We start from the raw sequence: 14,358 nt of genomic DNA, 5'->3' as shown, positions 1-14,358 counted from the left end.
GAAAATTAAATTTTTATATTGTCTCTGACTGGAATTACTCGTAGGTAGCAAAAGTACGAAGTATTTTTAATAAAGATTACGTGAAAGCAGAGAGGAGTTGAAAAGTCTCCATAGAATATACAAAATTTATTCGAACGCCGAATCCCTTTAAAAAATCCAATAGCGTGGAAACGAAAATACTTTTCTTGATTTTTCACACGCCGAAGCGCCTACGAATTATGCACTAGCCAGTCGATATACGAGAAAACAATGCAACGGGGGTGTAAGAGTGAAACGTCGGGCAAATGGAAAAGAGTGGGAAACTCGGAAAACCTGACCGCATGTTTCGCGGAGATAAAAGTTTAACGAAAAACAAAGTGAGAACGTTGAATGGGACGCGAGAAGAGGAAACCAGAGTGGAGGAAAGAGAGAGACGGAGAAAAAAAAGAAAGAGAGTACGTACGTACGTACGTCCATCCGTTAGGGGCAGTTCGCGGAACTTTCAAGCTGCCATAGGAAATGTCGAGAATGCTAAAATGCATTAAAATTCATCGCGTAATGACCGTCATAACCGACTCGGCTTCGTTGAAAACCTTCCCCCTGAAGGAGGAATTCTTTTCACCGAGAAGAAACGAGACTCGTGTAAAAATCAGAGAGGACTCGCTGCTTCGTGCTTCGTTAGAATTAACGGGTAGTATTTCTCGCAACATCGAAAAGAATAACGTTAACGTCTGACCGTAATATCTTTGACGGATTGGAAATCGCGCGAGTGTTTTGTCAAAGAATTTTGACTTTCTCTTCTTAATACACTTTGATATCCAGTCAGAGATTTCTCGTAACATTTCGTTATTCCATAGTAATTTACGAAAGCGCCACGAACGTTTCCAACAACCCGATATGTATGTTTCACGATTATTACGAGTAAACGGTCTCAACGCTGTTAACAAATTACTTTGCTTGGTTCGAACAATTCTATCTTACTTTACCTGCTTACAGGACAAGAATATGTTCCAAAGAATATACGTAAACGCGTAAGCACTCGTGAGACGTATTCGCGCGCTTTCCACGCGCTATCGACGATAGATCAATTTTCGCGCGGAAGCAAAGCGTCGGTGGCTGCTAAAACCACGTCGCAATCGCGTGTAATCCACAATAAACAGCTGATAGACCGACGTACCGTGAAATCCTCTGAAACACGCGAAACCTTCGAAGTACACCTTTCGATTCTACCTTTTCCGCCGTGGCCAACGAGAAGCCGCGGTCCTCCCCATACGCGTGCGGATTCTATAAAATCGATATTTATACATCTCGTATCGGGTGCATTCGCGCATCGAGTTTCGCGCTCTGTTCGAGGGAACTTTTTGAACTTTGCCTTCTCCTTCGTTTCCCCTTTTTCACGCTCTTATCGACGATCACGGTGGTCAAGAGGGGATCGGCAAACGTGGAAAGAAAGGTAGAAATAAAAAAAGGAAAGGGAAAGAAACAAAGAAACGAGAGGAAAGAGAAGGAAGAGAAGGTAAAGAAGGCAAGATCGATCTGGAAAATCCTCGTTCACGTAAGATCCAGCGCGCGGTCACGACGAAGATCGTCCCGAGCTAACGAGCAAAAAGCACGAGGTACCGTTCTGCGTGCTTTAGACTCGGCCCGATGAAAAGACTGACCGCTCGAGTATCGTGCAGCTCGCGTGCGCTATAATGCATCTCGCTGCACGCGACCGATGCACGCTCGACGAACCTGCTTTTCATGTCCCAATTGCGGCTAGACCCGCCTACGTCAACTACGCTCCACGGAACATTTCGTGCCCGTGGCTCGCATCTTCCCGATACCTTTCCTCCTCTCTCTTTCCAATTTTTCTCATATCCCTCTTTCTCTCTTTCTCCAAGCGTAAGAAATAAGATCTTACAGCGTTTATTGTTGTTTTGTTTCAAGTATCTACAGATATAACTGTGTGACTTAAATATCGCCATTTGGAAAGTTTCATTTCTACGTTTCGGAGCAAGCACGAAGCTAACAGAAAGTGTTTCCCTGTCGTTTGCATAAGTGTTTTTTTCCGGGCAATGAGCTCACGTGGACCTCTTAAGAGTCACGCTGTATATTTTGTAATAAGCGCGCTACGCAACCGGCCAACGAAGATTTTAATTGTAAAGCAGCGTGAGAGGAAAAACTGCAGAAAATTTCCTGGCTAATTAACAGTAGCGTGGATATGATTTAGAGCGGCTGTTTTAATTGATCATTGCTCTGCAATTACGTTCCGCTAACACGCACCTTCTGCAGTTAGGAGTATTAAACAGTAACAATTATTCTGATCATATCCGACACGATATATCGGTGCAATTTTCCAAAGAATCGAAGATTTACACGAAATTTCTCTGGGAATAGGCGGGATTTATCGTTCCCAATTATTCTTCCATATATGCAAAACGCCCATTAGTATCGTAACGCGTGTAGATCCTTTCGTGTAGAAACTTCTTTGTTAATAAGAATTTTCAAAGTCGACGCTTTCTAGGATGTGTTTCTTTTTCTTCTTTGACGCAAACACCGGGTATTTTATTTCTTCTCTCTTAATCCTATTGTCTTGAATCAGTTGCGAGGAAGCAACGGCAGAAAATGAAAAGAAACGACGAAGAAAGCTTCATGGACGCAAGACAGCGGAGTTGGAAAAACCTTAGCGGAGATCGATATGGGGAAATAAAATCTTCCATTTCTCGTCGGGCTGGTAATTTCATGGAAGTTCTACCGAGCCGAGATAGGAAAAAGTCAGTCGCGCCGATAATTGCCTCCATAATGGCCCGTGGAGTTTGACGAGAAGAAAAAATTCACCGCACCGGTGAGAAATCCTACGGCGGAACGGTCATCTCCGCAAACACGCGCCTAAATTTCTTGATTTTCGTTCATTTTCGCGCGTAATCTATCTATCTTGATACACACGTTTTTATCCCATCGATAATTGGGTAACTGTAAGGAACGTTCGAATGGTCGAGAATCATAGTGGTGAAACTTGCTAACACAAAGAATTTAATTTAGCGAAGTAAGAGTTGATCGATCGTCAATTTAATTTCTTTTTTTTTTTTTTTTAAGAAGAAGAAGAAGATAAATCGTATAAAATGGGAAAAATAGCATTTTAAGAACTAGGTACGAAGTAAGTAGTCAGCGGGCGGATATTTTTACGATGAGTTGCATGTATACGGACGATAAATTTGCATTAGTACGATGCATTCCTTGATGAATTGACACGATCTTCTAATCCAATGAATATCGCGTTGCTACGATAACACAGAGGTAAGAGATTGTATCAAAAAATGAAAGTCTTTCGATATATCGCGACAACTAGCTTACAAGTGGCAATTTGTAATACACCGAGTATCTTTATTTTTGTTGGAATACATATGCGGCAGGTGAAAGATTGATTCGGCGTTGCACAAAATCGCATATTACGATATCTTTATCATTACCGCGTATTGTGGCGGCTAAACAAAATTTTTTTCTGTGTCAGAAAATCAATATGAGTAGGAGATAAAACGTGCCACTGAATGAACGTTCTATTACTGGAGCCGTTCAACAGCGAGCCACGTCGTTTTTTATTCAAATCAGACGAGGATAAATTGTTTCACTCACGGAATATTTATTAGTAAGTTCTCGCAGTTGCCGACTTAATAAGTTCGCTTCTATCTTCTGCCGCGCGGCTTTCAGTATTATCGTTGTTCTTATTTACATTAAGTACGTTCAACTTATGGCTGATTACACTCTTGAAAATCAATGGGCACTATCGTCCTAACGTGCACGTTATAATTTCCTATATTGTCCACGGTTTCTTCGACAAACGTTTAATCAATCGTCGACGCTTATTACTTATTCAACGTCTCGACTATTCAATCGTAAGCAGCGTGAAAAAGCGGATAAGAGAAGCGGAACGAAAAAGTATATCTTAACGGTTAAGCGTTATGCGTACAAAGAACTTTAAAAATCATGTACGCGACCGAGCGTCGAGAAGTTAATAGCGGGAGAGAGAAATTTTTTTAAAGAAAGAGAAAATCTTCTAGACGGTTTATGATAAGATTATACCACGTTGTAACGTAACGCACAGTAATAAAGGAAAATCATCGACTCTCTATCGCTCTCTCGTTTTCAACCAGTCCTTAATAAAATCTCCATTTTCTCGCGAAGTTAACACATTGTTGGCTACAGCTGATAGGTCGACGAGATTTCCTTGAAATCAAATATATATAATTACCAAGACGACCGATATCCTAATATTACGACGACCAAGTAAATAAATTGGGTAAATGAAATCCTACGCGTGTACACGAAGAGAAAATTACATGGAGCCTATAAACCATCGGCGGCCACTCGAGCAAACAATCGAGCCGTGAACCACGACGGAAGCGAAAAGGCTTGTTACTCGTCGGAACGAGCGACGCATTTTCCTCCCTTTTCCGTGGGAATCCGTAGAGTCGAATGGAAAGGCCGTTTCCCAGTGACGCTTAAGAAAGGTAAGTGTAAGCTAGACATAACAAGTTGTTGTTCGGAACAGAGTGCCATCGGCGGTAGGTATTCGAGACATTACCCGGTTGGCTTTTGATCTTAATCTTAATTGCTGAAACTTCTCCGTGAAAGAGGATAATTCAAAGCCGAACCTCGCCCCCTTCGCCCTTTCTGTCCGCCCTTATTCTTCCATATCTCTTTCGCGGATTCGTCGAGCAAATTTGCAAACGATAAAAACGAATCGGACCGTTTGTTCGTTGTCGAGCCGCAATTAGCAATAGCTCGAACGATTATAATCGATGACGATTCGTACACAGTACTTTATTATCAACCTTTTCCCATCCCCCTTTTCATCCTTAACGTCTCGTACACCGATGAAGTCGTACATCGATCGGTTATATAATATTTGTGGTTCCGTCGGAAGCAACGGAAGCGAGAAAACTGGAAAATTAATGTTTTCTCGGTAAGATACCGGGTAGCTGGAAGAAACTTCGTTCCACTTCGATCGAAGTTGCCGTGTTTTTGCGGTACATAGTTTGAAAGTCCAAGTCTCCGTCGCGTTTTTCCCGCCGAATCGACTTCGTACGATGTTTGTCGGTGTTTACTTTGACTCGACGCGATACCGATTCGCGTTATTCGCCGGTTTCGCCTCGCGGTTTATTTGGATTAATCGTTAAACGTTCGTAAACCGGTTTTAGTTAAACGGTCCGACAAAGAGGGGTGGAAGGAAAAGAAAAAAGAGATGCTTTCGAAGAAAACTTGGAAAGTTTCCGATAGAAGGGAACGCTTCTTGCACACTCGGAGGAGCTCTTGCCAAGGAAGAAATTTTCCAAAGCGAAGAACAGGGAAAAGAAAATCGAGTTGCTGTCAACGGGTATCGATCAAGCTGCTTGTAAAACTTAAAACTTCGCTTGCATATCGCTTACAAACTCGATTAAGAATTACTAAAACTTCCTCTTAAATTGAAAAAAGCGTCACGAGAGCGTGTAATCCAATTTGATGTGGAAAAAAGAAGAGAAAGAAAAACACCAATAACGCGCTACCATTAAGAGCGCAAACAGAAGCGCGTTATTGGTGAGCGTAATTATTCATAAAACAAATTGTAATTCGATATCGAGTTATGCCGATGGCCCCACGAAAATACAAGTGTTGGTCATCGACGTAACGATAACCGAACGTTCAACGAGCACGGCTGACAATACGATAATGCCAGTATAGTAGCATCTTCCTCTGCTCCTCGTTCTTCTTCGTAAACAGAGATTAGATATCGAGCGAAACGGTGGACGGAGCTCTCTGTTGTACGTTCTATTCGTCCTCGGCCTTCTCTCTTTTTTCCAAACCAACAACCTTTCCAAAGGATCATCGCGTTGGTTTTCATTGTCGTTGACGGCCGTGCTAGTTTTAGAGATCTCGTGTGTATACGCGGTTCTTTCTAGAGGCAGGTCCAGGACGATCACTCGAGAAATATAAAAGGCTGCTTGCGGCAGTCCCTATCCAACGATCCTGGACCCTTCGAGTGTCGAATGCTCGTCTTAGCTATTACAACGAGTATGTTAGACCCTGAGAGAAAGAAAGATTATCGGACCAGGTTCTTCGACAAGGGTTACTGCCTCTTTTCGTATTATGTTCCCTCTCCATCGAGCAATCTCGCCCTGTCCTCGCGTCTCTGTGGCTTCGCTTCGTTAATTCGGAAAGCATAAGCCTCGATTTATGTCTCGAGACTCAAAGGATCGTCTCTCGTTCGATTTTCGCTCGATCTTGCCCAGAAGCTTTATGACACGCCGGGGAAATGGGATCTATGCGCGACAATATAAACGGTAGCTTGGCTTTGATTCAGTTGGCCAAACTCGATCGAACTGCCGACGTTATGGCTGCGAAGGACCAACAAACGATCGAAGCTTTTCGAATGGATGCGCGTTCTTGATTCCAACGTCTTACATAGGTCTCCGCGTAATGATCTTTCGACGATTATTTACTTCACACGCAAGAATATTCTTCCATTCGATATTCGTACTTTGAGGTGGATACTTTTAACGCTGAGCTGTGCTCTCGACACTTACGTCGTGTTACGAGTTATTTAGCGTTTTCGAGCGAGCCGAAGATTTAAACGTTCGTACGATTTGGACCGGTCTTTTTATAATAATGGAAACATCACGAGCAACTTCTGGCAAAGATACACAGAGAATATTCGAGCAATGCGCTTGCTTGTGATCGCCGATATGTTGCAATACCATACGGATTCCGTATCAAGCGTAACGATGCTTCTTCGTAATTATATCTTCTACAGTTAACTATTTCGCAACGTGTATTACGAAATTAGCGGAAAAAGAGGAAAATTTCTTTCCTATCTATACCACCGTGCTGATGACGTACACATTTTTATCATTTTCATAGCGAATCGAAGATATATGTTTTATATAATTGCATTTACATAGCACCGAAACATTCGCGCTTAATTGAATCTAAATATTTATCGAGCATGTAATTAGAAGTACATTAATTGCACAATTTCTCTCAGTCAATTGTCGGGGGGAGGGCGGATTCCATATTCGATGTAGTGACATTTCCATTAAATTTTTTATTTACGATTTATATATTTGATTAATTGTAAATAATAGTCATTTATACGCGAAATATTTTCAGTTTCCCTTTGGTTCAGGAAGAGAATCTCGTTACAGCGATCGGAATCGTTCTAAATATTTTCCGCTCCGCGAAATCTTTCGTTCCTAATCTATATTTCGTTTTATGGCAATCATTTCTATATATAGAAAGAAACACCGCGGCACGCCATGTTCCTGATTTTCGCAGCTACCCGCGAGATATCTTTTCTTCGCTTACCCGCCTTACAGATGTCCACATCGACGTCGTCGCTGATGCCACGAGGGAACTTGGTATTCAACAGCTCTTCCACGGTGAATTTATGCCTGTGCCTTCCGACGGTGTTCTCGTTCTCCCCGGGATCGGCGTCGACCGCCCGGCAATCGGCGCATCGACTCGCCAAACAGAGGATGGAAAGCAACGGCAGCAATCTCATCTCGATATCGTCGATATCGGGTCCAAACGACACGAGTGCCTTCTTCCCTCTATGTACCCAGCTAGGCCATAAAAGACCAGTCGTACTACCGCCTACACCAACGCATTTGCCACTACTTCTCTTTCACCCTCTTCTCGTTTCCACCTTTCGACGTTCTCGTCCTCCACCGACGACTCGAGACCACCACTCGAAACGCGGGAGAAATTTTCTCGAGTGGGATGCCACCGATCACATGTCCGAACTCAGTCACGCTCGATGGATGCGATCGATACGTCGTCCTTGCCCTCGCCTCGGTCAATCGACCAAAAAAGGAGAAAAAAAGAAAAAGAAAAAGAAAAAGGATCTATCGGAATGACGCGAAGACCAAAAGCGAAGGAAGAACTACCCTTTGTCGCAGATGCACAACGAAGCACGAGCAAACCGGAGAAGACACGTGAGACGAGACGCGATGAAAAACGGTAAAATCGACGATTCGGCCGATACGCGGTCACAGAAGGTAGAAGGAAGATGAAGCAAACGAGTGATACACGCGTTCACGCGATGAAAACGTAATCGCTACTGAAGAGTTCGGTCGGACGCCGATCGAGGAACATGACGAGCGTACGTCATCGGGCAAACGAAGCGATAAGAGACGATCGCGAGGAAGGCGAGCGGGAGCGCGGGTCAAAGTTCGTGTCACAGATTAGAGGGACGGATTGCCGGCGGCGATCGTCCTTGCGTGGAGAACGTGGAGAACAGACTGATCGTCCCTCGCGGCCGACACGACGCGTCGTTCGAAAGCGCGCGCTCGTACTGGCATTAAGTCGAGAGAGGGATAGAGGAGGAGGGGGATATGTATGTATATCTAGAGGGGATGCCGGGAACAAGCAGTCTCCTCCCTCGCAAACCTGCACGGCACGAGGGTGGCCGAGACACTGACCGAGCTTCCGTCGTTCGGCCACCAGCGAACCCTAAAGAATCCTCGGCCCTCCGAAAAACACTTGTACCGCTCGCTCGTACATAGATTCCCGTCGATTCTCGTCGCGTTTGATCGTCCGTAGTTCGATAAAGATACGACGGCCACGCACCAGCAAATATCTTGTAAACATATTTATCTTATTAACTCTAAATATATTTTAGATACGCATAATTAAGAAAAATGAAGAAATAATTATCTGTTTCCGGATTTAAGAAATATATTCCTGAAAGAAAACGAATAAGCCTGGTACACTTTAACGCGTAAAAATTTGCAGAAAGATCGCGAACGCGGCGCGTGTTCGATCCCTTCGATTCCATATCGAGAAAGATCGAAAAGAAACTCTTTCGCTTGTCGATTCTCAAAAAATGATCAGAATACGCACGAGATTATTGAAAGATAAAAAAAAAAAAAATTGTATCGATGCACGTATCGACGTTGTCATTCAGTTTCCGCCTCGTGCTCGATACGCGTAACGATTTCTCACCGAACGTGTCGATGTTCGTGCGACAATAAAAATAACAGAAGAATCCAAGGGAATCTCGAAACGTATATTTTTCGCTGGTTGGGCAATCAGCATTAATCCAAACAAATACGAATCAAATACCTGGAATATTTGTAGCATAGCGAATCCCATCTATAATTCATCGAACGTCCATGACGATCCTTGTCACGAATTTACATACACCGTCACCGCGACGATTTTCGTCGCGCGTTCGTTTGCTAAAAGATCGGACAACCGCCGAATTACACGGTGGAACGTGTCCCTGGCAAACTATCGCCCGTTGCATTTAAAAATTAACGGTACCGCTTGTGTACAGCAGTGGCGCGAGGCTACTTAAAAGGCTCTATTTCTAGAAGAACGGTGGCGGTGCTGGGGCGTCGCTTTCGGCCACACATATTGATAAATATTCCAAAAGTGGCGGGGCCTGTCGCCCACGGAAACACGTGTTTCATATCCCACGCAACGACCTGTATCGGTCAAGTATCGGATTACTGTCATGGGATCACCCTTTAGGAACCCTGCCTGTCTATCCGAGGGTAAGTGCATGTCGACGCTGCACAGAAACCCTCCACGAGAATAATCTCTGAAGGTACGAGGGAAAAACCGAATTCTCTGTTAACATCACGCACGAACGAACGAAACAGGACAGTACGGCGACGAATCAGAGATCAGCCCGAGATACTAGTCAAAGTTCCTGCCATCATTCTGATACTTTGAATGTGATCCTAACCCGTAAGTTTAGCTTCAGTTTCGTACAAATCCGTTCGCAGGTATCACGACACTCGCAGATCGACATCGAGGAAGATTAGGAAATTATTCGAATCTTTGAGAATATCGTCAAGGTGGGTGTAGAAAAAAGTACGAGATATCGAGATAAATCAAAAATTTGTATATTCGATATTACGATAGAATTCTTTTCTTCGCGTATGATATCATTGTGATCGAGAATCAGCGGAAAACGGTTGACTCGTGCGATTTAAACGGACCGTTAGATTCACGAGTGGCGTTTAATTAAAATCATTAGGGAAGGGAATATTAGGAGCAATAAGTTAGGTGTTCGTGGCCACAGCTGCACGTGAAACGTTACATATAAAGGTAATAATATATTCAGCGGTACAGTAATCGTGGAAGCCTTTGTAGAAGCTTCGGCGATGCTCGATAAAAATTTCATCGCTTCATATCGCACGCTCGACTTCCTACGGTTGAAATTCTTCGCGTAACAACAGTTTTTCCTTCAATTATGTTATCCGTCAAGTACGATGCGTCGATGTATCCATCAAAGACAAAAACGCACGCGTTGCAACGATTAATCGCTCGTAAATTATCCCACGTGGAATCTCGAAATATCGAATCTGCGAATCATACTGAATCGCAGTGGTTAAACGAACGAAAAAGCGGTGGAAATCCACAACGGAATATCTCTTACGTAACGATACTCTGTACGAGTGGAAAGTTTGCTACGATTAGCGTGAAATACGTTAAACACCCTTGTTCTTCTGTTCGCTCGGTTTCGTTAGATTTCCAACCCGTTCGCGAAGAAACGAAAGGAGAAACGGAAACGACGATGCAATTAAAGCGGAACCGTTTAAATTTATTCCTGCAGGACGTTTCGGTTGAACGAAACGACGGCCTTTTTGTCGGTGGTTGCAGACTTTCCGAAAATTCGAGCAGCCGGAAGCGATATCCCCTTGCGAACCAGATCCGAAACTTTTCCGCTCGCGCGTGCTTTTCTTCGCTTCGTTTCGTTTCGCCTTCGCTGTCTAATATTCCTGCGCTTCGTTGCATAACATGGAAAACTCGAAAGTCCACCACCTCCACCAGTTCGGTATGCCGCCACGCCACCGTGTTCGATGGCGAAATAATTAACGTGGAAACTTTCCACGCGATTGAAAGATCTCGCGTTTACGATAGAGGGGCGTCTAAAGTGGATCGTCGCCGAGCAAGCGACATTAATTAAAATCGTTGAGTTTAAGCCCACCCCGCTTAGACCCGCTTCTCCACTCGTGTGTCGTTCTCTGTCGCTTGGTTCGGCTACCGAGAATCGTGTAAGAATTTTTCGCGTGCCAACAGAGAAATTCGTCGAAATCGAACCCGAGAAGGTTTTTTTCCACACCTACGAAGATAGGGATCCGAGCATCGCTGCTCGAGCAACGCGTTTTCGGTGTAATTCCCGCAGTAAATTAGCCATAAGCGCATCCGGTCGATTGGTTCTTACGTGGAAGTTGGTCGTTTAATGGCTGTTTGGCTGATAGTTTGGTTAGGAGCCGGAGAATTGATAATTGAATCGTTAATTCAGCGAGAATACGTAATTGCTTCTGTTACTTTGACAAAATTATTTATCTTTGGTGGAAGCATGTTTTTGTTCGCAATAGTTTTAGTTTTAGGTGCTGCTTGAATTGATCCTAGTTAAACGGGATTAGATTTTGGTAATAGGCTTTCCGCTCCACTGAACTAACGATTATCAGTGTTCGTTAGCGATGATAGAACTTTAGTCAGCGAATTAAACGAGACACAGAGGAAAAAGAGCGACAAGATTTCTGATTTAAAAAGATTATGGATAAAGTTGGAAAGATTGATAGAGAAACCTGTATGCCTTCGAACATTAAAATACTTGGCTACGCGTAGTCATAAAGCCTACCTATGAAACCTACTTACGAACTGTACGTATCGTTTCCTGTACTTATCTCGTTATTAGAAAGACTGTGCACTTGTTCCACTTTTTCGCTGGTCTTCAAATATTCATGAATGATATCATACTATGATATATGAAGATCACACATATACATAAAGCGTAAGAAATTTCAAAAGGGAAGAAATTATAAAAATAAATATACCGCTCTTGAACATTTTTTCTCTCTGCTCGGCTGTAGAACGATCGCTTGCTTCATTTAGAAACCGGTGGTAGCCGGTGAATCGCTCACCGGGCAAATACACTCGCCAGCGAAGTCTTACGGGGAAATTGTTCCATTGTGATTTTAATTCATTCGCGGTTTAACGACACGTCGTAGCGAGGCGAAGTTGCCGCCGGTGGCCGAAGAGAAACGAAAGAAAAGGTAGAAACGGTGAAAGAAAAAGGGGGCGATTCGGCAGAGGCAACGAGGAAAGAAGCGAGAAACCTTCTCCGATACGGAGGACGAAAAAGCAGCGCGCGAGCTCGTTTAAACAAGCTGCCAACGAGCAATTAATCAGCGTTAACATGCGCTCTTTACTGCGCGCATAATGAAGCCGATTAGATGCGCGTCGAAGCTTTCATCTCTCCAGACTGCGTCTCTCGTTAGACAGTCTCGTTTCGCCGATATCGCGGAAGAAGAAAGAATGGAGGGGCGAGAGGCAGGGGAATCTCGAACGGGGCTAAACATCATTTCTGAGGCCTAACGATATCGTCGCTCGAGATAAGCTTAATATTCGAAACGCGACGTCTGCCGCGACGAGATACTACACGAGGACCTTTCTCGTACGACAGTGTTCTTCAATTTTTAATCGACAGAAATAGGAAACTACATCGACGTTTATCGAAAATTTCTGTGAATTTTAAAAGAAAAAACGATTCATTGGGTTTCTCGTGATTTATCGATGAACCGTGGAAAATAGAATATAGATCGCGATAATTTTCGGTGATTTTCGTATTGAAAACGAGGTTGAAGAACACTGACACGGGAAGCAGATTATCTTACCAGCGAGGCGGAAGTATACCGTCGGTATTACCGGTAGCTTCGCGAACTTACGAGGGGATATTCAGATCGATCATTCCGGTTGAATATTTTCTGGTAATGGAACGTGGAGCCAGCGTAACGATGTGCTTCGATGGAATCGTGTATCGCGAATGACTGCTTCTTCTACGATCGTTTGGAATAAAGGAAGGACTTTTCAAACTTTTAATGATCGCGAGAATGAAGGAATTAAATTTTGCTGCAAAGTGTTTTAGTATTGAGGAGGTTAAAATAGCAAAAAAAAAGAAAAAAAGGAAAAGAAAAAAGCTAAGACCTTTAAAACGTTCCTATGGTCACATTTTTTCTTACTAAATAAAAATATATGTATATCTTTTTACGTACGTACGACGCCCTAGAATCGCGAATGATAAAATATATCTGTAATTCCAATTGGTATTATAACTTAGTTGGTAACTTATGCGCTTCATTTTGGGACACCTTGTACATTCGATTTCGTGCAACTCGATATCGGAACGATTGTTTTTAGCCGTTCGTTACAACGAGCCTTTACATACAGCTGCGTAAACGATACTGAACTCCCCCAAAAAAATAACAAAGCAGAAGGCTAACTTTTTTACGTTGAAATTTTACCCGCAGACGCACCTTGTCTGATTTCGCAGAAGTACTATGCTCTGCGCGCAAAAAGGGGGAGAGCATCGAGCGTGTTGCATATATGGCCCTATTCATTGACTAACTCATTGCTCGTCGGACGAACGATAAATAGCTTTGTACAACTTTAATTCCTTGGGTACAAAGAATGCTTGTGCTGCGTTTCGCGAACTATGTGTGCTCGAAACAAGGTCATAACGAAAGTACTGATACTTCTATCTGTGAGTTATCGTGACTACTTTCATCCTCGATGCCATTTCGATGTAGAAAAGTGAAAAATAAATATGAATTTTAAATGTGTACTCACTTAAGATACATTTTCCAATTCGTTTTATAACTGATCTTCGTTGAAGTATAATATTAATAATAGCGTGATCAACGAGACGAACGCGTTTTTTTAGATAGACACTAACGTTCGTTACTTTTTTCCGTTACATTTTCATTGACTAAATACAGGATAGATCTGACATTATTTGGAACTCCGAGTCTCGTGTTTCGAAATTACCGACTTCGAGAAAGATCAGTCTTCCTTACGCCCTCTGCGATTTGTTACGGCGCATATAGGAATTACATATATTTAACTCGGTCGACAAACGCGACAAAAATGAAACTGGCATCACTGGTCAATGCTGGAATTTTACGCCATATCGCGCCACCACTATGTTTGTAGCGTCAAACGTTCTGTAATACCGACCATTCAGAAGTTTTATTACGCCCTCTACAATTTATTACATGACATGGAGTCATTGACTTTTCTATCTTTTTATGTCCATTTGTAATTCCATTTTCTCTATTTGAAATTAGAAACAATTTGTACTCTTAAACTTCGGTCATACAATCTCATTCACTTATAATTGAGTCATTGATGAAGGATAGGCATGACATTAAATGGAACCTCCACGGGAATTCTTATCTCTTGTTCTGAAATACCGACTTCGAAAAAAGTAGAATGTTTCTCATGCCCTCTACAATTTATAACATTTTCATTCTCGACTTTTTAATTCTCGAGCGCATATAGATTATTGTAGATAGAATCATATTAAAATCATAAAAAAGAAAATCAATATAATGTCAATTATAATAT

The 14,358-nt window shown here is 42.8% G+C and overlaps 1 protein-coding gene across 2 annotated transcripts in view; it reads right to left on the bottom strand.

Annotated features, from left to right (window-relative positions):
• The window catches only part of LOC132911078 (protein tolkin-like), a 54,528-nt gene extending 40,843 nt beyond the window's left edge, over positions 1 to 13,685 (bottom strand). The window contains exon 1 of one of the 2 annotated variants that reach the window (XM_060968662.1): positions 13,582 to 13,685. Coding sequence is in view for 1 of the 2 variants with exons in the window: in XM_060967882.1 (XP_060823865.1) it covers positions 7,300 to 7,495 (196 nt within the window). In the remaining variant the exon portion in view is untranslated. Of the gene's footprint in view, positions 1 to 7,299; positions 8,427 to 13,581 lie in introns of those variants that run through there. The other variant, XM_060967882.1, reaches the window with a different exon arrangement.
• Positions 13,686 to 14,358: the final 673 nt, after the last annotated feature.

Source organism: Bombus pascuorum, chromosome 1, assembly GCF_905332965.1.
Source record: "Bombus pascuorum chromosome 1, iyBomPasc1.1, whole genome shotgun sequence".
Classification (NCBI taxonomy): Eukaryota; Metazoa; Arthropoda; class Insecta; order Hymenoptera; family Apidae; genus Bombus; species Bombus pascuorum.
This window is presented reverse-complemented; position numbering and strand designations above follow the sequence as displayed.